The sequence below is a fragment of the Ammodytes marinus genome, assembly GCF_949987685.1.
Source record: "Ammodytes marinus genome assembly, chromosome: 14".
Taxonomy (NCBI): domain Eukaryota; kingdom Metazoa; phylum Chordata; class Actinopteri; order Uranoscopiformes; family Ammodytidae; genus Ammodytes; species Ammodytes marinus.
In genome coordinates this window covers 22,299,715-22,325,546 of record NC_137218.1, presented here as the reverse complement: position 1 = coordinate 22,325,546, position 25,832 = coordinate 22,299,715, and the positions used below count along the sequence as shown (strand labels likewise).

Below are 25,832 nucleotides of genomic sequence, written 5' to 3'. Positions count from 1 at the left end.
TGGATCTTTGTCATGTTAATCAGCCATGACCGGCAAGGAGATGCTTCAATATGCTACATAAAACTTGAACATTGACAGCTGCTGCTCCTCATCCTGGCCTCCTTAATGGCAAGTTCCCTTCAAATATTTTCTAAACAGTGTTGGAGAAAGGGCCTAGAAGTATCTACACCTAAAACCATATATATTCTTAACTTCTGAACGTACAGCCTTTTACGCACACTACATTCCTATGGAGAAAGTAGGTAAATGCTTGATGACTGACATGGGATTATATCATTTGATAGGATTAATCATTATATGTAGGTCAGCTAAAAGTGAAATCACGATAAGTCATTGATGGGATATGGGATAACTATGTTTATGGTTTATCCACTGTAATTTTTTGGTACTCCTTATAGCTGGTAAATAATATACTGTATATTTTTTGTTCTTCAGCCAAGAAAATGTCCAGGAAAGAGTGTCAGGCAGAGAGACAGTGAGTGGATTCTTACTCGTGTCGAATGCTGTTTTGAGGGCCTGGATATCAGTGGCCACCCCTGAGATCCTGTAGATTCCCACCTCGTCAATCCCCCTCTTCTCCACTTCCTCAATGCACTGGCGGACAATGTAAGGCACCTTGGAGCGCTCGCGCCTGTGGACATGAACAACGGGTTACTCCCATGTTAATCTTCTGATGATGGAAGTGATGTTATACAGATATGGACATGAAAAGCATTCTGGGCCCTGGGTCTTTTGGGTACTTTAACAGAAGCATACTTACTTTGTCACCACATTGATTTTGACTCCAAACACTCCACTCTGCTTCTTGGAAGGCGTTCTCTTCAAGCTGAGGTCCCGACTTGTGAACTTCATGGAGAATTCCACTTTGATCTGATGATGAAAAAAGAACAGAGCTAAGGTTAGATTACACCAAGCCAGTAAAGAGCAGAACCACTTTCTTTATGTCTCTCCATTTACATTGTGATTTAGAGGTTTTGACATCGACATCCAGAAATCGCTAAAATTAAAATATCTTATATCCTATGAACATCTTCAAGCAAATCATTTTAAAATTTAGATTGTATTGTAAACATTACAGCCAACACATTCTTCTACTTTTTATAAGAGTTACTAAATTATTCCTTTCAAAAGTGTGTGTGTGTGTGTGTGTGTGTGTGCGTGTGTCTTACCCCGTTCATCTCTATGACGTCCATGTGCCAGTTCTTGGACTGCACTGTCTGGGGATCCAGCTGAAAGACACAGCAGAGACATAAGTCATAAGTCTTTGACCAAATAAGGGAAACATTACTGAAATCATAACGGGATTTTCCCTTAAGGGGAGAAGGGAAAGTCACATTTCTGCACGATCGCTTTGTGGGAAACAACAATAGAGAAGTCACCATTTGTACATTCACCAAAAAGGAAACTGTTTGGTTAGTTCCAACACATGAATCACAGGGTTTGCTTTTCTCAGAAGGAGGAGGTTGAGGGGTTTGACTCTCTGGTGCCATGCCAGAGTTATGCCATCAAATTAGGTTCCCCACATAAACAGGGACATTTCTGTACAGCTAAAACAGCTTTAACTTTCTTGGTGGGACTTCCCAGGCAGACTTGTCTATATTTATTTATACATAAAACATTTTCTTTAGAGTAATATGTGAAAAACACATTTTACCCCTTCACTTAACAAGATTCACAGTGAATTAATCCCAGAAGATAGGTTCAGTGCTATTCCTGTAAAACTCTTTGTCTGCAAAAATCCCTTACAAGATTGAATCAACATCTATCTCATGTTGGTTCACGACGTACAGCCGTAATTCCTCTCTGCTTGTACACAATTCACTTTTACTCAGTCACATTTATTATTATCCACATTTGAGCTTATTGAAATGAGTGACACTTGTTTGCTCTATGAGACAGGTGGGAAAAGTGGAGATTAAAAGGTTGCTGTTCCCGCCCAGTTTCGAACTGAGGACCTTTCGCGTGTTAGGCGAACGTGATAACCACTACACTACGGGAACTGGCTGCCACATGCCTCCACCCCCCACCTCCCATACTCCGCAAACATGATCTGAAAGCAGGCATTCAGAAGTCCTCACTGAAGGTGGTTCTTATAACAACCAGGTGGCCAGTGTTAATGTTAGAACAAGAAAGACAAAGCAACAACTAACAAAGTTTTGAAGGTGAGAAGAAAGTGAGGGAAGGCACTTTGAAACTATGATTAATGTTTCACCAGAGTTCAACTTTCAGCAGCTCCATTTGTCTAACCTCTGAACCTGATCAAAGTCAAACTGTGGTGCTTCACTACAACACAGTCACAAGTCTACTTTGGGGAGGGAGGATACCACTTATGTTTCCTGAGTATTCCCCTTAGCAGTCTATTGGGGGGTCCACCCTGCCAGGACTCCAGACACTTGGCCTACTTCACTGCACATATTCTCAAAGTGTGGATCACACGTCCCATGATGCCCTCTCAGACATGATAAATTGCAGCCTGTTGTAGTTGTTGTTTGAAGTCTCCTGGAGCCTGTGCCCACTGCATGAGGCCACAACAGCTAATGCAAATGTCTTTATAGGTTTGCTTGAGCGTCATTGTTTTGTCATTAAACCCCATTGTAGGGATGTGCTCAACTTTGAAGGAAATGATGACTGTTGGGTGAGCACAAGGGCAGCACACTTCTCTTATTATTGTCAGCATTTGGCTGCGACCATTACAAGTTCTCAGTGAAAATGTTTCATTACCTCGTAAAAAGGCCATTTGGCATCGGTTTTACGCATTCCTATTATCGTTAAAGTCTGTTTTCCCAGCAGGGTTCGGGGTTTGAGACGAGGGACAGGTAATCACTGCAATTGTTTTACGCGGCCACTGCCAAGAAGAGAACTGGGCAAAGATCCAGGACTTCACTGCTGACACCCCCTGTAACCGCTTGAAGTACACTCAGAGCAAGCTGTTCTGCCCACCTCACTTCTTCCTATTACCCTCCATTAAGTTCTCAAAAAAGCTGATTAAATATGAATGTGCTCCAGTAGGGTTGTAAAAACAAAGAGGGTCCTTTTTAGGCAGTGGCTGCACTCGTTCACCCCTCTCCAAACTGTATCCTCAACTGTATTCTTTTTAATTAGAAAATACTTAACTCAGACTGACTTAGTTTATACTAAATATTACTCTCAGAATTAAGACAAAATGTCAGGAGAAGGGTAACATGACAAAAGATAGCTTCGGAAATGAACAGTGACTTATCGGGATGTGTCCAGCTGGTTTAAAAAACAGCAAGAGGATTAAGGGTTAAGGTAATGGAGAAAAAATAAGCACATTATACTAGTTGAAATGTGGCTGAACGTATCAAACTTCGATCTTGATTTGTGTCATCATCAGCTAGATCTTAAGATCAAATTAATTAGTGTTGTTTCAAGGCAAAGAAGATATACTACAAAAATAACAATACTACAGATATATTACTCACAAGTTTAAAAAAAAATACCTTTCAGACCTATTAGGACCAGCACAGCTTTATTCCTTTCATGTAATTTAAAAAATGTTCAGTTGACTGGATGCTTGAAGGGGATTTTGAGCACATGAGCATCTACTATATGCATTCATGTGCATATTCTAGGAAAAGATAAAAGTCCGAGTGTGTCATGTTTTTTTTTAATAGACATCCTCAGGTTAATGTGCTTCTGATTGGGACCGCATCACTCAAGTGGCAAAGCTCTCTTTGTAAGACGATGAAAACTATCGAGTATATATTATTTGAGGAGAGATCAGAAGAGACTGCGTCCTGAAGCACAAGACCAGAAATACTTCAAATGTAGTGCTGCACACACTGATTTATACGCCCCCCTGTTGGGGGACACACTTGAAGCCTTTTTCTTTCTAATAGAATACAATAGCGATGTGTGTGTTTGGAGGACAGAGTAACTCAACCATGATGTTGCTGAGTTACATGGGAACAACGCTCACACTGCATGGGTCATGAGTGTGTACAAGGTTAAGGGCTCAGCGGGTCATGGACAGTGCAGTTGATTTATGTTCTTTCGACCTTTAGTATGGCATGCATACTGAACTTGACCTCTGTACACACACACACACACACACACACACACACACACACACACACACACACACACACACACACACACACACACACACACACACACACACACACACACACACACACACACACACACACACACACACACACACACACACACACACACACACACACACACACACACACACACACACACACACACACACACACACACCTTGTTGCCCTTTGGTGTGTTGGAGAGTCAGAAATATGTATGTCCAAATGCAACAGTATACATGTGGCTTCCATGGGATATGGCCAAGTTGAAGGACCTGCAGAAAATTGATGGTGGATATGTTTGTACTCTGTCTCAGTCAGAACACATGCATCACATAAAATATCATGACTGAGAGTCTTAGCTTCAAGGTCTCACCTAATACCTGATTCAAAATATGGAAAAAGGGGGTATAATAATCAATGGAAAATCAGATTAAAAAAGGCTCAACACATTGCTTACTCTGATCAAATGAATGAACAATTTCCAGATATTTTCCAGTGAACTATTAAGCCCTTTTATTAACCACCATATCACCACATACAACAAAGAACAAGATTGTACATTAGAAAAAACAACAGCAACCACTATTCCTGGACTCAATGTTGCAAAAATAGAAAACAACGGCTGCTTCATATGGATTAAAAAATTGCTGTTCCCGCCCAGTTTCGAACTGAGGACCTTTCGCGTGTTAGGCGAACGTGATAACCACTACACTACGGGAACTGGCTGATATGTCCCCCCCCCCCCCCCCAGCTGTGGAAACATAATCTTGCCCTTCTTCACCGTCACATGAGATAAGACACACTCCTGCAGCCTGCGCTAAACTGACAGCAACAGCACACCGACACAGTGGGAGAACCTGAGGTCTGCAACCTTCTGGAGCTGTTTACTTTTCCTACTAAACACACAGGAGGCTTCAGAGGCGTGGTTTAGCTCATGCAGCACTACAGCATGGTCTTGATTTGTAGTGAAAAAGGGCACATGTCCAGTATTGCCAAGTAGCCAGGCAAGAACCATGCATAAGGTTCCTTTATGATTTATTTATATGTATGTATGTATGTATGTATGGCACAGGGGGCCATTAGTGGTATGTTCCATCTATCAGAATACCAGACTTTACTGATTAGGAAAGTAAAAAATGCACACCTGAAATAGTTTTTTTTTCTGATTTCTTTGGGGATTTCTCTGCATTACAACAGGGAATTGTTACATTTCAATGAAGTATAAATCCTGTTAGTAGAGGTCCTAACATACTTACTACCAGTGATTATGTACATCAAAGAGAAAAAAGATCAAAATGTGCAAAAGACATTGTGCACAGTCAATTTCTGAAATTATGTTTAAAGCCGTTTTTAATCAATAATTCAAATCCACACCAATTGAATCAACTCATTATTGCTGTGTTGGAGAATAAGTGAATGCTGGCGACAATATTCACAAAACAACATGATCTTTAGATATGCGAAATTAATTCATTTTCTGTTTAATTTGTCCTTTGTGCTTCATCTCAGTTCTCCCCTTCTGCTCTCTGGCTGATTAAATATTAATTCGGCATCAGAAAGCTTTTTATTAGTCCTTTAATTAGAACATGGCTTGAACTGCGCGGCTCTTTGGTCTTAGCAGCATTACAAGAAGTGTTGTGTGCAGTGATTGAGCCTTTTTTTAACCCAGTTAACAAATCACGCTGCGGCACATTTGCTTCGTAGAGAACAAGAGGCTATTTTTAGACAAATGAATCACATAAGCGTAATGTTTACATCTGCATCAGCGATAGCGCGCCTCTATACTCAGCAGGTGCTGATGTCACCACGGCCACGTGAGCTCTGTGACTCGGTTGCCATGTTGCCTTGGTCTCTCACTTCCTTGTTTGAGCCAATCGGCGGCGGGTTTGGGCCGACACAGGGTTGTGATTTGCAGAATGTTCTTGCATTTCTGCAGGCAGAGTGTGATTCTCTAAACCGGTCTGAAAAGAGCAACACACACAGATGCGTACTACACTTATGCAACATGACCCTGCCTGCAGCCGTCACATCGAATCTTAAGTTATTCTACACGAACGATGAGAGACACAGTGAATATCCCTGTAATGTTCTAATGCTTGTATGGTTATTACAATGAATACACTCAGTATGACAAATGTGTCTAAAATTGTATCGGCTAAATAACAAAAAAAACATGATGATTTCAGGAACTCTCTCAGGTGCTTCCCAAGACTAATACCAACTAATGATTGCCAACTCCCATTTCCGCTATCATTTAAATCCCATAACTCACAGCTGCAAACCCTGCGATGTTCCATTCTCATTAAGACAAACCTTCAAAAAATCTGATTTAATCTTGGGCAGCAATGACAACAATCCCATTATGTTATCAACAGACTGGGGACTAAGTCACATTCCTGTCCTCTGATAAACACTCATGTTTGCCTTGGACAGATCTTTTGGGGACACTGCAGAGTCGTAGGGCTAACTCATTACCTCACTATTCAGATTATTTGTGATCCCTACCGCATACATGGTACAGCATGTACCATTTGCAAGCCATTACATCATATCTACATATGTTTTTCTCAGAGGAGTCTACAAAGTAAACAAGGAAGAACGATTTTGTCATTCTTTGAGCGGGTGCCATGATCAGAGCTTCAGTTGTGATGAAACAGTCACCAAGATCTTCAAAACTTTGATTACTAAGTTGGAGTTTTTCCCCATGAGCTGAAACAAATCAACGTCTTCCTGGTCTGGTCCTTTAAGCTCAGAAGAAATCATCCACGAAGACTGTCTAAGAAACATCTAGGACTCCTAGATGTTTCTTAGACATGTTTCTTTCGTAGGAGGGTGCCTCGGTGGCTCAGCAGTAGAGGTTGCATGCATTAAGGCAAAAGTCCTTGCTGCAGCGGACTAGAGTTCGACTCCGGCCCCGGCTGTTTACTGCATCTCATTCCTCCCTCTCTCTCTCTCTCTCTCTCTCTCTCTCTCTCTCTCTCTCTCCCCATTTCAACTATGTGCTTAAACTATCCAATAAAACAACAGTAAAAAAAAATATCTTTGAAAAAACAAAAAATCTAAGCAGATAAGTCATAAACTGACATATCAGAAAAAAATACATAAAATTCCCTGAATTAACGTGGTAACCCTGATTAATCATCTCTCATCTTTCCTGTGATAACCTTAAGGCTAGACCGCTGCTATAGCACACATGACGACTTTTACAGAAGGCCACATCTTCCTACTTTCACCACTTAATTTGATGATTAATGCCTTGTTGTTACCCTGCTGAGATTAAAGTCCCCCTGCATACGGCCTGCTTCAGGCTAGAAGTGATGGGGCTGGTCTCATCCCAGGAGGGGTCGTTGTGGGTATCAACAACCTAGGAATGTTTTACTGACCTGCCTCTCCCCTCCTGGAGCTCATTAACCAAAGCACAGATCCTGCACAGGGGGGAATGGATTGGGGCCAATAAAGGGCTATGCCCTCCGGTGGGGACAGACCGAGAGATTTATGTTGCCTATGAAAAAAGGCCATTAGGGGACTGGCTGGCATTTTAGGCACGCAGGAGGGATGAAACCCTAATATCTCAGCTGCACTAATCAACATACTTTAATGGAAAAGCATAATTTTGTGTCTGGGCTGAAATGCAGCGTGGGCCAAGAGGGTGGATGAGTGTGGCTGAGGGCAGATGATAATGGTTGGATCTGATTCTCTTCCATGGCTTAAGCTGGCACGACAGTTGCATTGTTGTGCCCACTAAGCCGGCTGTTACTCCACAAAGAAAAAGAAAAACCCAACCTGCCCAGCAAACAGGTCATGACCCAAAAGAGCATCATACTAAACACGCAGCCCAAAAACCTCAAACTACAACCCAGTAACGGTTTCATCATCATTTGTTCTCTCCCTGCAACACTAAGCATACATTATGTCTGGCTCTAGTCCAATTAGTGTTCCAAGCCAGCCTCCCGTCTCATCACGCCGTGTCTTAATTAGGTGCTGCTTGAGGCTGAAGGAGGGAGGACAATTCCCCTGTGTACTTCCATAAGCTCAAGCATCCTCTAAACATCAACATTCCTCTCAACGCGCCCTGTACATAACATGACAAATGCTGCAGATGCATACAAACACAAAAGGAATATGTACCCTCAAGTCCTCTTTCCCTGCCCCCTTCAATAATTACTTGAAAAGGCTGATAGTCGTTCGACCTCATAAAGGGTATCTATACGGACAAATTCCAGAATAGATTTTAGACCAATTTAAAAAAAGGCAAAAAGCAAATCCTTTTTGCTTCGACTAAAATTATTATTATTATATTAAAGTAATGAAAAGTCAGAATGAAAAAAAAAGAAAATAATGTCCAAATGTTTTTATATGAGAACATTAGATGAAAAACACTATACTAACCCTGTCCTGTCTGTATACAAATAGATTATTGTATTTTTTCAGAATGCAGATTAAATTTTTTTGTTCAGATTGTTTCAAAGACCCACAGGCAATCTGTCATGTTACTGTTTACCAGATCATGATGGTAGATGAATACACATAAACAACAATATCGCCTTTCATCCTCCACAACCAGAAATTCAGAAGAAAGGGGGAACTGTTAGAGCTGATAGGATCAAAAGGCAACAGCGCACCGAAATACTGCAACACAAACGTACTCATAAGACCCTGTATTCAAAGCTTCATTGATAGTGAATGAAGAGATGAATGGGTCTTCACAGAAAAGTTTGGTCAATGGGGATTTCTGCACAGGGTGATGGGCTGGGGACAAGGCAGGATCGAAAGGCAATCAACTGCGGAGTTGAGATATTTGGACAGCAATGAAATACAGATAACGCCTTAATCACATTGTCTAACATTAAGACATGGAGATTTGTGCACACAGGAGGAGGAGATTGAATCAATACAGGACCTGCGGGTCAATGCATCAAAGCCTGGACTTAGTCATTAATACCTGTTTTATCCTGTTCAGTATAACCAGTGGTCACCCTTTCCTCAAGCCACTGTTGAATAATGGAAAGCACTGAAGCAAAGGTCAGGCAGAATTTTTTTTTTTAAACTTATGGGTTCCTTTGTCCTGAACCTGTTTTACCATGCAAACAAATTACAGCTGAAAATGCTGGCGGTGCACTCGCGATGAAGATGAGGAGGACTGCTGAATATGCAAACATACGGCCAAAATAGAAAAATGAGTCACTGATTTAGCTGTGTGTGCAGAGCTAGGCATAGCATCTTTGTAACTGTTACGTAGGATATACGGAGACCGCTCAAATTTCCAGAAAAAGGAAAGACAAACATGTATCTCTCATTGTTTACACTATTTTAGCCAGCCACCTACTACCTTTGAAGTGCAAAAACAGCACCATGCTAAACAAAAGATACACGTTAAATCAAGAGTAACAAAACAAAGAGGAGACCTGCCAATAATGTGCTATAAACTTCAAAAATTGTAATTTAAGTGTGTCTCCAGCAATGAAAAAATCATGACCAATAAAAAAAAAACTTGATGCAGCCTGGATGATGTGACAGCAAATTAATGTTAAGGCTAATTAGTGGAATCTGTGCCTGAAATGCCAAAGGTGCATTCAGCTCAGTCAGAGGCAGACAATACTTGACATGAACAGCAGAGGGAGCTGACCTGCTATTTAAACATCTTAAAACCAATACAGAAGAGTGGGAAATAGAATGTACTCATCATTGTTATTATTTCATGTTAAATAAACAATGCAGTGGTCTATAAAGTAATGGTGACTTTTATCTCTTGGTAATTACATTGTACAGTCCAATATCCAGGTAGGTAATAACTATTCCTAGTATCTATGCTACTTTTCAAACCCTTATCATTGGGAAACACTTCCTTGTGCTACACTAACCACTTTTTAAAGCTGACATAAGGATCAGTAACGCATATTTACAACATGAATCACAGAAAGTAACAAATAATAGATGTGAATCATTTAAGATCATTTAAAGAAGGAGAAAAGCATAAAATTAGGTTTTCTAAAGAAATAACATTTTTGCTTTTACTGTGGCAGATGTTACAACAGGCCAGTTTAGACACCTTTTTATTTAGCACTACCTCACTGCCTCTAGCGCTATCAATGAAGCCATCAGATAAGAACAATGGGCATTTCTGCGCTGAAAGAAAGACCCACAGGGAGAGAGCACACACACACAGGGATGGATACACTGACCATGAAAGAAAGGCAGAGCAAACAGATGGAAGTGACAGAGTGATAAATAAGAGAGAACAAATGATAAAAGAGAAAACAGCTTGTGTGTGTATGCGACGAGTGTCTTTGTGTATGCGTGTGTGTGTGTGTGTGTGTGTGTGTGTGTGTGTGTGCGCGTGTGTGTGCGTGCGTTGTGTCATCCAAAGACCTTTTGTCTGAGCAGCTTGCTGCGGACGCGGCCCCATAGCTTGGCCCCGGTGTTGGTGTGCCTCTTGAACACAGGGGTCTGAGGCTGGCTGGACAGATTGTGCTGGTTCTGGTCCACACAGCATTGCTGCTCCAGACGCTCACACACAGAGTTCAAGTTTACATCCGGAACCATGATCTCCGTCATCCCAAAAGCCTCTGAATGCCTCTTCCACAGTACACCGCTTTACAACAAGGAGAGAGGGGGTGTGAGGATGGAAGGTCCTCAAGTAACCTCTCACTGATCACCCAACCAGGTGCAGAAAGAAAAAAGAAAGAAGTGTGCCACGGCCGATACTCAGTTATTCACTTCCAAAGAGGAAAGTGTGATGATTGGAGGAGAAACTAAATATTGCCATGCCATGCCTCTTAATAAGCCCGGTAGTAATTCCACAACGGTGCCTCTGTGTGCTCATTCCACAGTCAGCTGCCAACATCTCCTCGCTGTGCAATCTGACTTCCACAACGGCAAACACAGATACAGAGCGCTAGAGCGAGGCAGAGCGAGGGAGAGAGAGAGAGAGCTAGAGAGAAAGAGAAAGAGGGAGGGAGCTTGGGGAAGAGAACAAGCCCCCGTTGTCACAGAGCGACCCTGCTTCTCCAGATGTTGATGGACACACCTCCAAAGAGTGGAGGGAGAAGGGGAGGAGAGGAGGGAGCAATAAACAGTCAATGAGAAATAAGGGGAGAGAGGGAGAGAGAGAGAGAGAGAGAGAGAGAAAGAGAAAGAGAGAGAGAGGACTACTGCATGCTGTACTGTGTTTTGTTTAGTGCGTTGACCCCTTGTCAACCTTTCCCAGAGCTTGACAGCACACTCAGGAAGCGAGAGGATTTAGTGGAGAGAAGTAGGGAGAGAAGGTGTGAAACTTTAAAGTGGAGTCAGCCATTCTGGAGAATGCGTGTTGCCAAAATCCCTTTTTGTCTAAATCAATGAATATCTCACTACCAACTGTTCCATACTGTGCGATAGCAATACATGTCCAATACCTGAGGATAAAATGTATAAACCATTGGCAACACCATCTCTAAATCTAGCAGGCTTCAAAAGCTTCTACATTGTCATTTCCTCCTGACAAGAGGCACATTTCTTACTCCTCTTTCCGCCCTATTACTCCTCCTCTCTGCCTGTGTGCCTGCTGTTACTATGCCTTGCTGTGCAGATGACTTCAGATCACCGCGCTCTTACAGTTCACCGATTTCCACACACACGCTTGCACATCCTTGGAGACACGCAGGCTGGGTCACCATCTTTATTCAACAGGGGCATTCAGAGCTGGCTGCTGTGAAAAGGCGTTTTTATAATGGATCGATAGGGGGAGAGGGGTGCATGCCTGTCAAACTTCATCCCCCCCTGGCCGTGTCCAGTCCCATTTTAATTAGAGGGGAGAAATATTCTGCCGGTAGAAAGGTTACAAACGCGAGGCTGCATCTTAAAAACCTCCAGACCAGTAAGACAGACTGTCTGCTGGGCTGTGTGGTGTGGTGTGGGGGTTAGGATTTAGAGCGGGTGTCCACTGGTAGGTTACACCGATACCTGCTGATTGTACAGTGATTCAGAAAGGAATTCAGATGAGAAGTGAGAAGCATGTAACAGTAAGCTATATACGTGATCTACTGCAATGCTGGGACACAGCTATGTTACTAAGATTGGGAGGGAGATGCATAAAGTACGTAAATAGTGTATGTTCTCGGTAAAAAATATCCTTCTCTGCTGACTGTGTCAACCTGGAATGGACAGAAAAGGATTTTATCAAAAGTTTGAATGGCCGAGGACTTGTCAATTGAAATAGGTATTGATGATTATTGATCATTATATAGATGAGAGTGTATTGATCCATCCGTTCTTTATTCGCTCTAAAACAGCAGTTACAAGCAGAAAAAAAGTGTAAGAGAATACACAGCGGTTATCTTTAAGTCCATGCAGGCTCTGAACACACCCTAACAAACCAAACAGAGTCATCAAGTCATCGCGAGGCGCCTCAGATAGGGCTAGACAGTATGATACCACGGCGTAAAAACATGTGGGTTGTTATTTGATTTGTGGTTAACATGAAACGTTGAGCAGATATATAGGAAGGGTGAGCCCTGTATGTCTGACTTTGTGACTTTGTGTAACCCACAACGTAGGAGGACAGTGGAGGAGGTTAGTATGGAAAAGACCTCAGCCAACCCTTCGCCAGAGTATTTTTATCTCCCAGAGTTCGTCGTAACTATGAGACGCACTCGGCCCATGCGTCACGGAAAGAATGTCTGGGAAAACCAGTTTTGGAAAAGGGAGGAAAACAAAAAAAAAAAAACCCACAGGGAGAGGGAAGATATTTTTGGGGCAAGACGAGGCAGAAAGGGAACGCAGAAATAGAAGGGCATATTTGAACTGTGTATATGTTAACTGTTCTATCGTGTGTTTAAGACATGTGGTTGCCATGGGCTTTAGTTTTAACAGTCAAGAAAGGCTGAAGGTCAGAACATAATAACACCGATTTCGTCAGCAAAACCTCTGTCTCACCTGTTACCATATTCACTCTTTCCATTGTGTCCTTATGCATTAAAAAGACCATCAGCGACCCCAATCTCACAATCATGAGTGATGATTGATAGTGTTTGGTCAACTAGAAAAGATGGTCCTTTTACAAACCCCTATACCATCACACACAGTGCACAGTTATTCTATAGAGTATAGAAGCAGCTTTCAGGCGACGACACCACTAGGTCAACCAGAGTCCAGCACTTCACATCACATCACATCAGTTAAAACCACGGAGCGAACACTCGTGCACGTATGCACTCACCCAGCCGGAGGAACACAAACACATACATTTATATGTCAAATGCTCCTCTCGGTCTAGTGTGAGCTCATGCACTATTTATCGCATTAAAAGACATGCCTACATACTATACATGCAGACATGTTAACCCAGAATACTGTGGGCTCACGCTAACCTCACACACATTAAAACAGCTCTACACACAGACAGCCACAGTTCCTCAAAACCAAAAATGTATGAGTATATATTTTCTGAATCTTGTTGGAGGCAAACTACATGTATTTCAGCTCCCTGGGTTTTGCTGTGGGTAAGGAGAGCGGAATGATAGACCCTTAGTTTAGGATTTAACATTTTCTGTAGAGATAAATGAACCGTATGAGAGGATGAAACAGTGTTGGGCCTTGAGCTTGGGAGATGTGGGAATAATACAAATAGGAAAGATGCAAGCAGGGGAGGGGGTGGGGGGGGGGAAATAATTAAGGGTTCTCACAGGAATGGGAGTCTACATGAAAGAAAAGAAAAGAGTAATTAGTGAAAGTGTTAATCCTTGAGATGGTTTTTGATGCTGCACACTCATGGTCGTGGTGAGTGTGAGATGAGGTGAGAGATAACGGCACTGCGACTAACGGCTTAATTTGCTCTGTGTGATATTATTTCTGTTCTGTTGTAACGACGAGCCGTATTATTACATTCTTCAGCACACCAAAGACAATGACAGCAGACTTTTGGAGGGAAATTGTCAAATGTACGCTATTGCATTGCCGGTCAGAATATTATAACTTTGAAAATGATTTGAGCTTCAATGATAAAGAAAAAAACTATTTGACTACAACGTGGATAGGTGAGAGATAACCCCTGAATGCCTTCTGCACTGACAGCAGGACATGTGCCGGCTCTTAATTATAGATGTTCTGGGTGGAACAGCCCCATGTAAACCCCGCTCCATATGACCAGACAAGACGGGGGGGGGAGGGAGGGAGGGAGCGTGTTAAACTAGGTCCTTGTTTCTACACCAGACTCCATGTGGGATTGAGGGCCGCTCAATGACGAGTGCCGTGATTCTGTTGATTCTGCGATTCTACGGCCTCCACTAGTGCAGGCTTCAGCACTGCTCTGCCAATCACACAGGCCTTCAAGAGCCGGAGATAAATTAATTATCAATTTATCGGCTACGGTGCTCCGACATGAATATGGAGCAGCTCCGAATCCATGTCTGGCTAATGTAACATTGAATGGTCCTGACACTGCAGTCAGTCCTGCGTTTCAGTGAGTTTGCCTTAAAACAAGCCCATTGGACTGTACATTACACCGCTGTTGATAACTTCTTGTTGTGCATTTGAACTTCACTTTTCTCGCCCTCCGTATGCAACAAACCACAATGACTTTTTTCACGTCATAAGCAATTTAGCCTCAAATTCCATCCAGATGTGGGATATTGGACATGAGGAAAAAAAAACTACAACTGTGGATTTTTTCCAATAGGAAGCTGTGCAGTGGTTCCTCTCTCAGCAAGAAGCTCCCGGGCTCAAACCAGCTCTCTGCAGGGATCTTTCTGTGTTTGCATGTCCTGTCCTTTCCTGCCTGATGTGTACATTATGTCCTGATGGCTGCTATAGAAGAAATGTAAAAGAATATTTAGGGGAATTTTCTAATTATGTGAAAGCGCAGAGTAAGGTGTAAGGATTACATTAACAAGAAGACACGATGTGTTAATTATAGGACACAGTAGCATTCGTAACAGCATTTCTGTGCACATGACTTTGGTTTACAATCTATTGTCTATTTGACATTTGCCTTTGTGAACGCGAAACGAATATGAGACATTATCCAACTCGTATCTGGTGCGCATCGAAAAAAGCTGACTTTTTTTGAGTTTATTTAATGCAGAGCATCTGGTTGTTTTGGTAATAATAAACATAACTAACAGATTTCACTCTGAACTCTAGTAGCCTATTGCAGAGTATATCCGTGTAGAATTTAAAAGTTTTGCTATGCTCCAGGGGAGAACTTCAAACGATCTCCATTTTATTTATTTATTTAGTTTAACATTTAATCTAGTTTGATGATATTTTTTTAAGGACTTTGAACTACACACTCTGAAAGTGTGTGTGTGTGTGTGTTCATTCATATTCCTTCCCTCATTTCTTCCAGGTTAAATCCCTGTGAGGCAGGTGAAGGTGATCATTTATGACTTAAATCAAAAAACTGATGTGGCCTAGAGCTTGTTTGGCTTACTCATGAAAAATTGTCATCATGTGCATCTCACTGAGGCCTGCGACTTGCTGACGGGGTAACACTGATAGCCACAAGCCATTTGGTAAGCGGATAATTCAATCAGATTGAAAGTGGATGGTCTCTATAAGTATGTTTACGGGATGAACCACCCCACCTCTTTGATCTCTCCTGCTGCCTCCCCTGGATCTTAGGGCAAGAGGAAAAGGAAACAGAGTCAAAGAAGGATAGGGAGGGTGTGAGCGTGAGGGAGGGTCCTTCAGGGTAGAGTGGAAGTGCTAAAATGGGAGTGTAGAGGCAAGGGGTGGGGGAGCTTGGCATGGTAGAAAATCAAAGCCTGGGGGTGCTCCACGGATTATTCCTTCTTCTCTTTCATCCGAGACAACGGGGGGTATCTTCCACAGATTAACCGCTCCATCACTTATTAAGCACTTTGGAACAAAAGTGGTGATGGAGACCCAGGAGGGAGGAAAAGAGAATAGTGCAATAAGAGACTGTTTCATTATTATGAAGCTGCTTGTGTGTTGTTGGGTGTGGTAGTGATGAGAAGAGGAGAAGAGTATATATTGTTTGCATTTTTCACCCTCTCCTAGACAGAGGGTAGCTGGAAAAACAAAGCATTCAGGAAATGAAAAGATATGAATAAACGTGGGCTATTTAAAAGGCTTCAAGTTGACTTAAATCCACTCAGTAAATCTAGCCAGGAATCAGTTTGATCAGTACATTTGGATGCAATTGAGGAGAGATGGAGAACCGGAAAAATGAAGTGTGCGAGAGAGAGGACACAGAGCACATAGAAAATGTTGAGAGAGAGACAGAGTGATGCAAGAGCAAATGGTGAAGCCGTAACGCTGCACGTTCTGCATGACAAACCCTCCCTTCAAACAACGAGGGCACACTCTGTAATACGTGCAATAGGAGAAGACTGCAGCTGACACATCCATACCAAACAACAGAAATCTTTTCAGTCAAACAGAGCTGCCTTGGTGGAGGTAATTACCGCTAAACAACACAGTGAACTTTCTTTAATTACATATAATCCGCCCATCCCAGGCAAACATTATAGAATCCAAATCTGAGCCGAGCCAATGGTTGAGTTTGCTATAAATAAACAAGTCTGACTCATAATAAAGATGCTGCACAAGGCAGATTTGCATTTCTGAAACCCCAAGCGGTGGTGCAAAATGCCTCTCTGGATTGTTTTGTTTTTTTGAGATTCCATTCCACAAAATGGAAAGAGTGCCTGGGTTCTACATTTTTCCTTAGCTGCGACGAGGAGGTGATTATGATCTTTCCACAGCAGCTTTAAACATCATTGCCGTGTCCAGGTTTTCCTGGATAGTGCACAAGCTTCCTGTATTTAGCTTTAGATTTGTTATTTTGTGCGGATAACTTTTCAGTTGCGGTCATACCTTTCGTCAATTTAGTCCGTGTAAATGGTCCAATAAGTAAGCTAAGAAATAAGTCTCAGAAGGGGATGATACATTTTTCTCTGTTTAAGCAGTAATTTGAGGTGAAGACTTGGACTTGGGGGGCATTTAAAACAAACTGTCCTGCCCTGTAGCGTGCCATGGATGTGAAACCATTATGGTGAAGTTAGGATCACCGTAGCGTGTTGTGCTCTACAGGGACCAGGCTGTGTTACATCTGTACAGTGTGACCCAGATCCAGTGTTGAAGTGAGTGCAGCATCACTGGACCACGGTGCTACTGACCTGCTTGAATTATTCACTCTAAAGTGTAAGACCCACGGCTGACTGGACGTAGCCACCTGGAACATTACACTAGTAGGGCGGAGGGCGATCAGAATAACAGTGGGGAAAAGAAGTGATAGATGATCTACAATAATTCAAAACAAGATGAAAAAGTAAGAAAACCAACTCAATGACCGTGTTTAAATGCACAGCAATAGCCCAATATTAACCTTATAGGATCATATTCCGAATAAGACAATGCCATGTAAACAGCCGTTCCTGCTCACATATACCCTGTTTTATGGCTGTTAGCCTAACATGTGTAAACCTCCTTAAAAGATAAAGGTGTCATTTTTGTGTGTCAAAACAATGCAAGAATGACAATGACATAAAGAGTGTTCATTTTCCTTTGAGGGACTGGATTTATTGCTGGAAAAGAACGCGCTGACATCAGACGCCATGATGATTCTAACAATACAGTTGTATGTTGCTGGTTTATTCAGAACATCCTGATTAACATGTATCCAGGAAGTCACCGCACCAGGCCAGGAAATAGTCCAGAACATAACCCCACTGAAAACCTGCTTATGCTAAGCAAAGCTAACTGGCTGATGGTTTAAGAATCTTTTTTAGTGTGCCTACAAAGACACAGAGAGTTTTCTCAATCTTCTCATCTGAAATCTGAATACGAGCATTTCCCGAAAATGTCTAGAGCAGTGTTTCCCCTACCATTGTACAGGCCTGGCGGGGCCGCCAGGCCAACGGGACCCCCCGCCAGGCCAACAGCAGCCTAACTTTAAAAAAAAATAATAATAAAAAAAAAAAAATTATTATCAATTTTTCATTGATTCCGTAATAATAATATGCGAGCGTCTGCGCGGCACTGTCGGTCTACCCCTCGTGTGCGCCTGTCTTTACAACCTCTCGTTTGATCATCCCATCAGCTGATCTGTGTGTCTGCGTGTGTGTATGTGTGTCTGCGCGCGGCGCGATGCGCGTGTGTATTCGGTGCGGGTGCGCACTTGTTAAAACACGGAAGTCAATGAGCAGGAGCATGACTAGCAAGCAAACGTTGAACTAGTGGCGAAAATAAAACCAGCGCCTGCTCTATGGAGATACTAAGGACTCAGTAACAGGGACGTTGAACAGGAAAAAGTGCTGCGCAAAGTTTAGAAAGTTAAAATCGCTACGTCGCCGTGGCAACACAACCAATCTGTATCAACAGCTGAGACAGCGCTGAAAAAAACGGCATGCACTCGTTTCAGTAAGTTTACAAAAGTGCCACACTGCTACTGCCTTTGACATTCTTCTCAGAAAAGCATTCATTTATTTTCAAGGGACATATTAATTTATTTATTGTTTTAACTGTCAAGTTATCTTGAAAACAGCAGGCTATTGTAGGCCTACAAGCTTTATGTTTTTGTATTTTCAATGCTACTTTATTTGTATGTTTTAAATTGAGAAATAGGCTAGATGAAATATAATGGTCGGAATAGGGAATTTGCCTTATGTAGCACACATGTTGATAGGCTAATCATGATGTGTAGCCTATGTTAATTCATTTATTTTCAACAAGGCTATTTGCATTAAAAAAAAATAAAGAACATTTTTCAATAGGCTAGCTTCAAGGTGAGGTGATTCAGATTATTCCAGAAATGAGTCTAAACAGGACCTGTCTATATTAGATCTTAGTGTTTATTGTTTTTTTAATGAAATCCATGTGTTTTTCTTCAATAGTTTACGTGGCTTGTGTCTCCAAATTATTACAGAAAATAGTTATAGGCAGGGCATATGTTGTTTACAGAGCACAGAATTAATCAGATTTCGCCTCTCAAAGTGCACCAGATTGATGCATTTAACTTTAAAAAGGATAAGGTTTCTTCTGCAGGGGCATGCCCCCAGACCCCCCTAGAATGTCCATTCTCACCCAGCAGGATCTAAAAATCCTGTGAGAAACACCACATGTACAAACGTACTGAATGTGAAAGCATAACCCTATGCCCTCATTTTTAACAGGCTGTCAAAAGAGGCTCATCCCAAATGGGGTTCGTTTTGGTCAATTTCTTCTAGAAATTTGGTACGCACGCGGCACGCATACTCTTTATCAGCTCTTACCACCGGGCCTAAAAAAAATTCTAGGGGAAACACTGCTAGAGATTCCGTTTAAGCAGAGCAGTTTCGAAATCAAAAGAATGCACTGCATAGCCAACAACTTGTCAAAATGATTATAAGCACAAAATGGTGACAGGTATTTTTTTAGCAATGGGAAACCGAAATGTGAGAAAGAAGTTGGTACTCTTGTACACGTGTGCGAAAAATGAGCAACTATGAGACGGTGTTATTACATAAGATATTTCAATTACAGTTGATTAAATCTCCAGCTTTATGTATTGTGGGTCTTCTACCGGACGACATAGCTGTGAATGAACGGAAGAGATTATAGGTTGGTCTTGCCAACAACAACAGGATGTAGAATAATATTGAGACAGTGGAAATCGAATAGCACATGTTGTTTATAGGTATGGATTGAGGTTATTGTTTTGTATTCTTCATATTGCAATGTTCTTTCTGTGTTGTCCCCAGCTGTGTCTTATTTTGAAATTGTATTCAATAACCGACACCTGCAGCCTGGGTGAATTTGTGGACAGATTTCAGTTATTGATCTCTCTGTCTTAGTCCAAGGGATGCTGCTGTTTTTTTGCTCTTCTGTCCTGTCCAAAATATATATATGTATGTATATTATATATAGTACAAAAAAGCAATGGGCAAACAAGTGAGAATGTGCCATGATGAATGACATTCCCCCCCCTTCCCCCCCCCCCATAATCATCATCAGATAATCAGTTTTGCCAGCTCTGACATTTTCTCTCCCATCAAAACAGGGTCAGCGATTCCGTTAACTAATTCAGTGCAGCAGCCACACCCTCCCAGCCACCCCCAACCCCCTTTATTTCTCTTTCACTGAGATCAAGTAGAAGAAAGAAAGAAAAAAAAACAGTGTTGGGTCAAAACCTCATTAGCAGGTGAAGAAGTCATCAACTTGGTAATGGGAAATCAATTAGCCAATCAATACATACTCCACCATAACAGGCACCCTGATGATTGGGTTGTTATGATGACCAATCTCTCCGTAACCTCTTTTATAGACAGTCTATGTGTCGTCTAACAGTATGTGGGTAGCAGCTCAGCACAGCACATCACCTCAGGCTTCCAATGTTGAGCTGTGGCTAAACACTTTCTCTCTGATATAACACAGTACTAACACTCTGTCACTGAGTCTTTACTTTTCACTGAGCTATTTTGATCCCAGAGGTTTTTTTTCTAGATCTACCTCCAATTCACAGACAAAGAATACGGACCACAAACTAAATAAGAGTGTTTTCCACTTATAGTCGATAGCAAGCAGCTGCTGCTGGCAAGAGGATTGAGGCTGGATCACGGTGGATTCTATCTAAGCAGAGTCTCCTTCACGCTGGCTGAGTGAAAGATCACAAGGTTATACTGGAGGGAGAGGGGAAGATATGAGTAGGTACAGAGGCTATCAACCCAAACCACTTCTCTGCACCTCCTGGAAAAAAAACACACACAGACACAGACACACACAGACACACACACACACACACACACACAGACACACACACACACACACACACACACACACACACACACACACACACACACACACACACACACACACACACACACACACACACACACACACACACACACACACACACACACACACACACACACACACACACACACACACACACACACACACACACACACACACACACTCCAGGCTCTTATACAATACGCATTACATAATTCAAACTATTTGAATGCCCTTCCTCGTAAACACCCACTTAGCTCTTTGAAAGCAGTACCAGCGCAGCGGGAACAGGTACACGTTCAAACTGGCTACCCCGCCAAATAGAGACATATCATGATTCTGCCAAGGACATTTAAAAAAACACTGGGATGTATTCAGTACAGGCTGGTTATGCAACAGGCTGCATTAAACAAAGCAATGCACAGGTAGCATCCTCATCGGCAAAACACTAAGACCTGCGGTGAACAGTGTTGTTCTCAAACCCTTATTTAAACTGGTACTTTTTAATGGTAATGTCACAGCAGAGTTTATTTTTTTAACACTACAATTACTTTTCTTTTTCAAATTGTGGTTTCTATTTAACCACGAAAGAGGCTTAGGGTGTAAAAAGTCAAGGGGGGCTAGCTCACTAAAAACTGTTCTTCTCCATGGAGGTTTAACATTCCTTAATGTGTGAAAAGCTAGAAGATCAAGATGAAGTGTTTTGATCTCTAACATGTCTCCATGTAACATCAGCCTGCCACACCAGAACTGGATTTGGTGAGGCCATGAACATAAGGTAAACAATGACCTCATCTTTCGCACAGCTGACAGGTTCAAATGGGTCTGCAGGGACTATAGAAACATTTCCAGCACGTGAAAACAATTACATCACCATCAGTCTAATTTGTGGTGGCAAAAGGGGCCCCAACACTGGAGGTCCCCGGTCAGACATTCTAGAAGCCAATGAAAAGAGGTTTGTTATTATGGTGGCATACGGGTTAAACAATATTTAGAAACCACCTTATAACCATTATCGTTATATGTTTACATCCTCAACTGTGTGCGTGTGTGTGTGTGTGTGTGTGTGTGTGTGTGTGTGTGTGTGCGTGTGCGTGTGTCTGTCGAGTAAGGAATACTTTTAGCGTCTTTGAGTGACCTACAACAAAGCGCTATATAAAACCTATCAATTATTATTATTATTATTATTACTTAATTTCAGCATAGAAGATAAACACCTGTCAGAATGGCGGGCTGTACATTTGTGCATACGTGGAAAAGAATGGCATCATCAGCTATGATTGTAGGCTCTGAAAACATTAATGCCACAAATCCTAATTGAATAAAGCCTCAGCTTTGGACTAACAAGAGTGGGAAGGGTTTCAGATTATTACTGATAAAAAATAAATAGCAAATTAGATGGGCGCCTGTGCGATTAGTACAACCAGCGAGCTGCGAATGCATGCGCCATGCTATGCTCACTGAGAACAGGAAATGGGTAGTTTCCCTCCCTTGCCCCGGGACAGGAAATCATAAAGCAGGATCAAACGCCTGGCACCGCGCTACGTCCTGCTACCATATGAACAGCATAATGTTATGGGAAGTCACAGGCTCAACAACAACTCAGAGCCTTTTGCAATAACCGGAGTTATGAAAACTTGATCCACTGAGGGAGGCTGAGGAGGGGGTTTGCAGAGTGTAGATATTGTACATAAAGCTAAAAATAAATCAGTCATAAGTCATCGCAATATTACACCAACAAGCCGCCCAGATTATTGTGCATTATGGAGATATGTTGAACCACTATGATAAGTGGAGCGGAAGGAATATGGAAAGGTCAAAAGAACTAAGATGTGAAGACGGGAGAAGGAACAGTTAAGCACGTATAGGTTGGTGCCATGACCATACAAACCCAAACATCTCAGGAGAAAAGACACAGTGGAACAGCCAAAGAAATCATTGAGATAACAAAAAATTCACATTTCTGTTACAGTATAATCAACTATCATGCACTCACTGGATGATGCAGTTTATTCACTTCTGACCTAGTCTGTTGCTATGTTTGGATAAGAATCTGGATGTCATATACAACATTTCTCTCCACTGTGCCTCAGCTCATGATTATATTAGGGTTAAAGATCACGGTCTAGATAAGGCTGCAGGTTAAAAGCTCTATTTTCGGGACATTGCATTTACTTGTAAACTCCTGACAACACTAAGAAGAACACTATTTATACGTGTACTGTATTTCCCGCCGCCAGCTGTTTTCATGTCCACTAATTTTTCTCTGTGTGTTTTTGGCTGGAGGCTTCCTCTCTTGAATCACCCATGGTATAACACAGGTATATGCCTACGAGAGATGGGTTGCAGATGCCTCCACAACACTCTTAACTGCATGCAGAAAGCCCAAAATAACAGCTGCAATACCTCAAGCTACTGATTAAGAGTCGGCTACCGTTTCATTTTCATATGGTGTGGAGGAAACCTATGCTAACCACTAGGTATCAGCCAACATTCTTCTACAAACACTCTACTTTACTCACTTGCAACTAGCAGCAGCACTGGATGCATTCACGGGTGTGAGAAGGGCAGAGCAAGCAGAGCGTATGAAGACAGATCTGACAGCTTACTTTAGCAAACACACACCTACACCCCACCCCCCCCCCCCCACACACACACACACACACACGTATTTCAACAAAGACTGTGGGTCAAGGACAAGGAGCAGCCAAGGAATGAGTACACAGACACGCAAAAACACCCATAGCTTTTTGCACACAGCAGGGGTGAGGGCTTAGCTTTCAAAACGTATTGGATTTTTCAGCAGGAATGTCAGTGGACGGTATAATGGATATGTGAGTGGAAAATACAGGCAATATGACAATGATGGCTAAACCATTTGCTTGTTGGGAAATGCCCCCTAACTTTGTGGAAACATAATTATATGTGATCCACTTCTGCTGGAAGAAGATGTGTCACTGGATCGGGGATGTTTTTCAAAAATTCTCCTGAGCTTTTAGAATGGAAAACCAGGATGCCAGTAATCCCTCGGACACACTATACTACTACCAGAGACATTCCTATGGACGCTTCTGTGGAGACAGTTTATACAGTAAACCGCCACACAGTAGACAGGAGGTGGATGAACAAGGAGATAAGCTAGCACCACAAGTCCCCATCCGTCCTTCTTGAGTGTTTTACCGAGTAGCTCATTTTATACAAGTTCTACAGACATGGTTTGATAGCGGACCCTGAACTGTGACCTTCACAATTTCTACAAGAACTTCAGAACCTGCTGAAGTGTTGTTACTTGAAACACTAAGCACAAAATAAGAAAGCACAAGGCCAATAACTGTAATTCCAATGGTTCTGTACCGTGAGTGACAGAACCACAGTGGGCACATACTTGCTCAATCTCAGAGCCCAGCTATGGCCATATGGAAAGCATTGAGGTTCCTGCACAATCATCCCCTCTAAACAAACAGCCGAGCAGAGCATTTTAACAATGTGACATTTGAGTAAACGCTACAGCTCCATAACTGTCGAGGCTCCCATGGGGCAGTGTGTGTGTGTGTGGGGTTCAAAACAAAAAGCAGCCCCGAGCAAACGTCAGCTCCACGCGGGTATATCCATCACATCTCACTGCTGTGGGAACAAGCCATGGTGCCCCCGACCGGCCACTTGAAAAGACAGGAACGGGCTCTCCATGCTGGGACACAGTGTGTTGCCAGGGCCCATTTACTTTAATATGAGCCGCAGATCTGCCAGCAACAACAACACGAGGGAAGGGGAGAAGGGAGAGAGGATTCTGGTCTCACTGGAGCTTTGGGGATGAAAAAGACAATCACATCTGGTGGTCAGAGACTCGGTTCTGGGCAGCGATGTGAAATGTAATTAAGAAAGAAAAAGAACGGCATTCCACCAAGGACAAAGGAGGAAAGATGGCTGCTTTAAAGGAATAGTTTGACATTGATGGGAAATGCGCTTATTCGCTTTTGTGCAGGGATCGAGATGATAAAATAAAAGTCTGGCTGGAGCTTCATATTAAATGCACTTACTGGTATACGAAAGTGGTCACAATCCTCTCATCTGAATTTCCCCAAAATGTCAACCTGCTCCTTTAAACAGAATGTTTTTTTTAACCTCTGAGCAAATGAAAGCATAATATAGGCACCCATTGCTTTTTTTCAAAGTACATAAATTATACTTAGAGGAATGTACTATCTAGTGCTTTACACCCATAAACCATTAAGACCATACAAGATCTAATGATACTTAAGATGATGTGTTCTATGAAATTCATATCGTAAAGATTTAGATACCAAAGTAAAACAAATGGGAAACCCTGGTAGTAGATCAAAGAGAGCCAGTCAGAAACAAAGGGCTCATCTCCAGGCAGACTTGAACACACAGGGCACTCAGGGACAAGACCCACAGCTGAGGTGAACCCAAGAGACACTCCATGAGTTAGTACGCTGGCACACACACACAGAGCCAAGCATGAAATGAGCTTTGCCCAAGAGTCAGAACTGAGAGGGGATGAGCCCAATCTTCTTTCCCCCCATGGTCATCTGTTGTCTATAAATCTGCAGCTTGAGAGCAGCCAGGGAATGCGTGAATGTGAAGTATGAATGTAATTTGGGATAAAAGATTGACTGTCCTGGGCCAAGGGGAAATAAATTTAATTTTAGAATGTTACGGGATACAAAGAAAGAAATACTTTTTTTGATGCAGAGATTGGTAACAAAGAGCAACACAAGGTTTTGTTCATGTGAAAGAGGGGATTTCTCTTCAATATTGAATAAAACATTTTGTCAGCCTTTTCTGGTCTGTTAGCAGTAGTACCTTATAGTTAAAACTAGATAGGAGGTGATTGCGTTAAGCCCAGTAAAGAGACAATTTGACAGGGAGAGGTTGGATTGTTAAAAAAAAAAAAAGTCTACTTGTCAATCTTTATGACCGCTGCACTCTATGCACTTGCCTCAATTTTATCTTCAAGTCTTAGGCTCCAAAGCTATAGCCACTGCGACAATACGAGAGGCAGTGGGAAATGTTCATAACAAAAGGAGTTAA

At 42.2% G+C, this 25,832-nt stretch overlaps 1 protein-coding gene across 5 annotated transcripts in view; it reads right to left on the bottom strand.

The window, feature by feature from the left end:
• abr (ABR activator of RhoGEF and GTPase) overlaps nt 1-25,832 on the bottom strand; it is a 139,595-nt gene that overhangs the window by 4,982 nt on the left and 108,781 nt on the right. For 4 of the 5 annotated variants that reach the window (XM_080040779.1, XM_080040775.1, XM_080040776.1 and 1 more), the window contains 3 exons: nt 1,170-1,229; nt 761-870; nt 492-631 (listed from right to left, as the gene is read on the bottom strand). In XM_080040779.1, the coding sequence (XP_079896905.1) occupies nt 492-631; nt 761-870; nt 1,170-1,229 (310 nt within the window). Of the gene's footprint in view, nt 1-491; nt 632-760; nt 871-1,169; nt 1,230-10,439; nt 10,917-25,832 lie in introns of those variants that run through there. The other variant, XM_080040778.1, reaches the window with a different exon arrangement.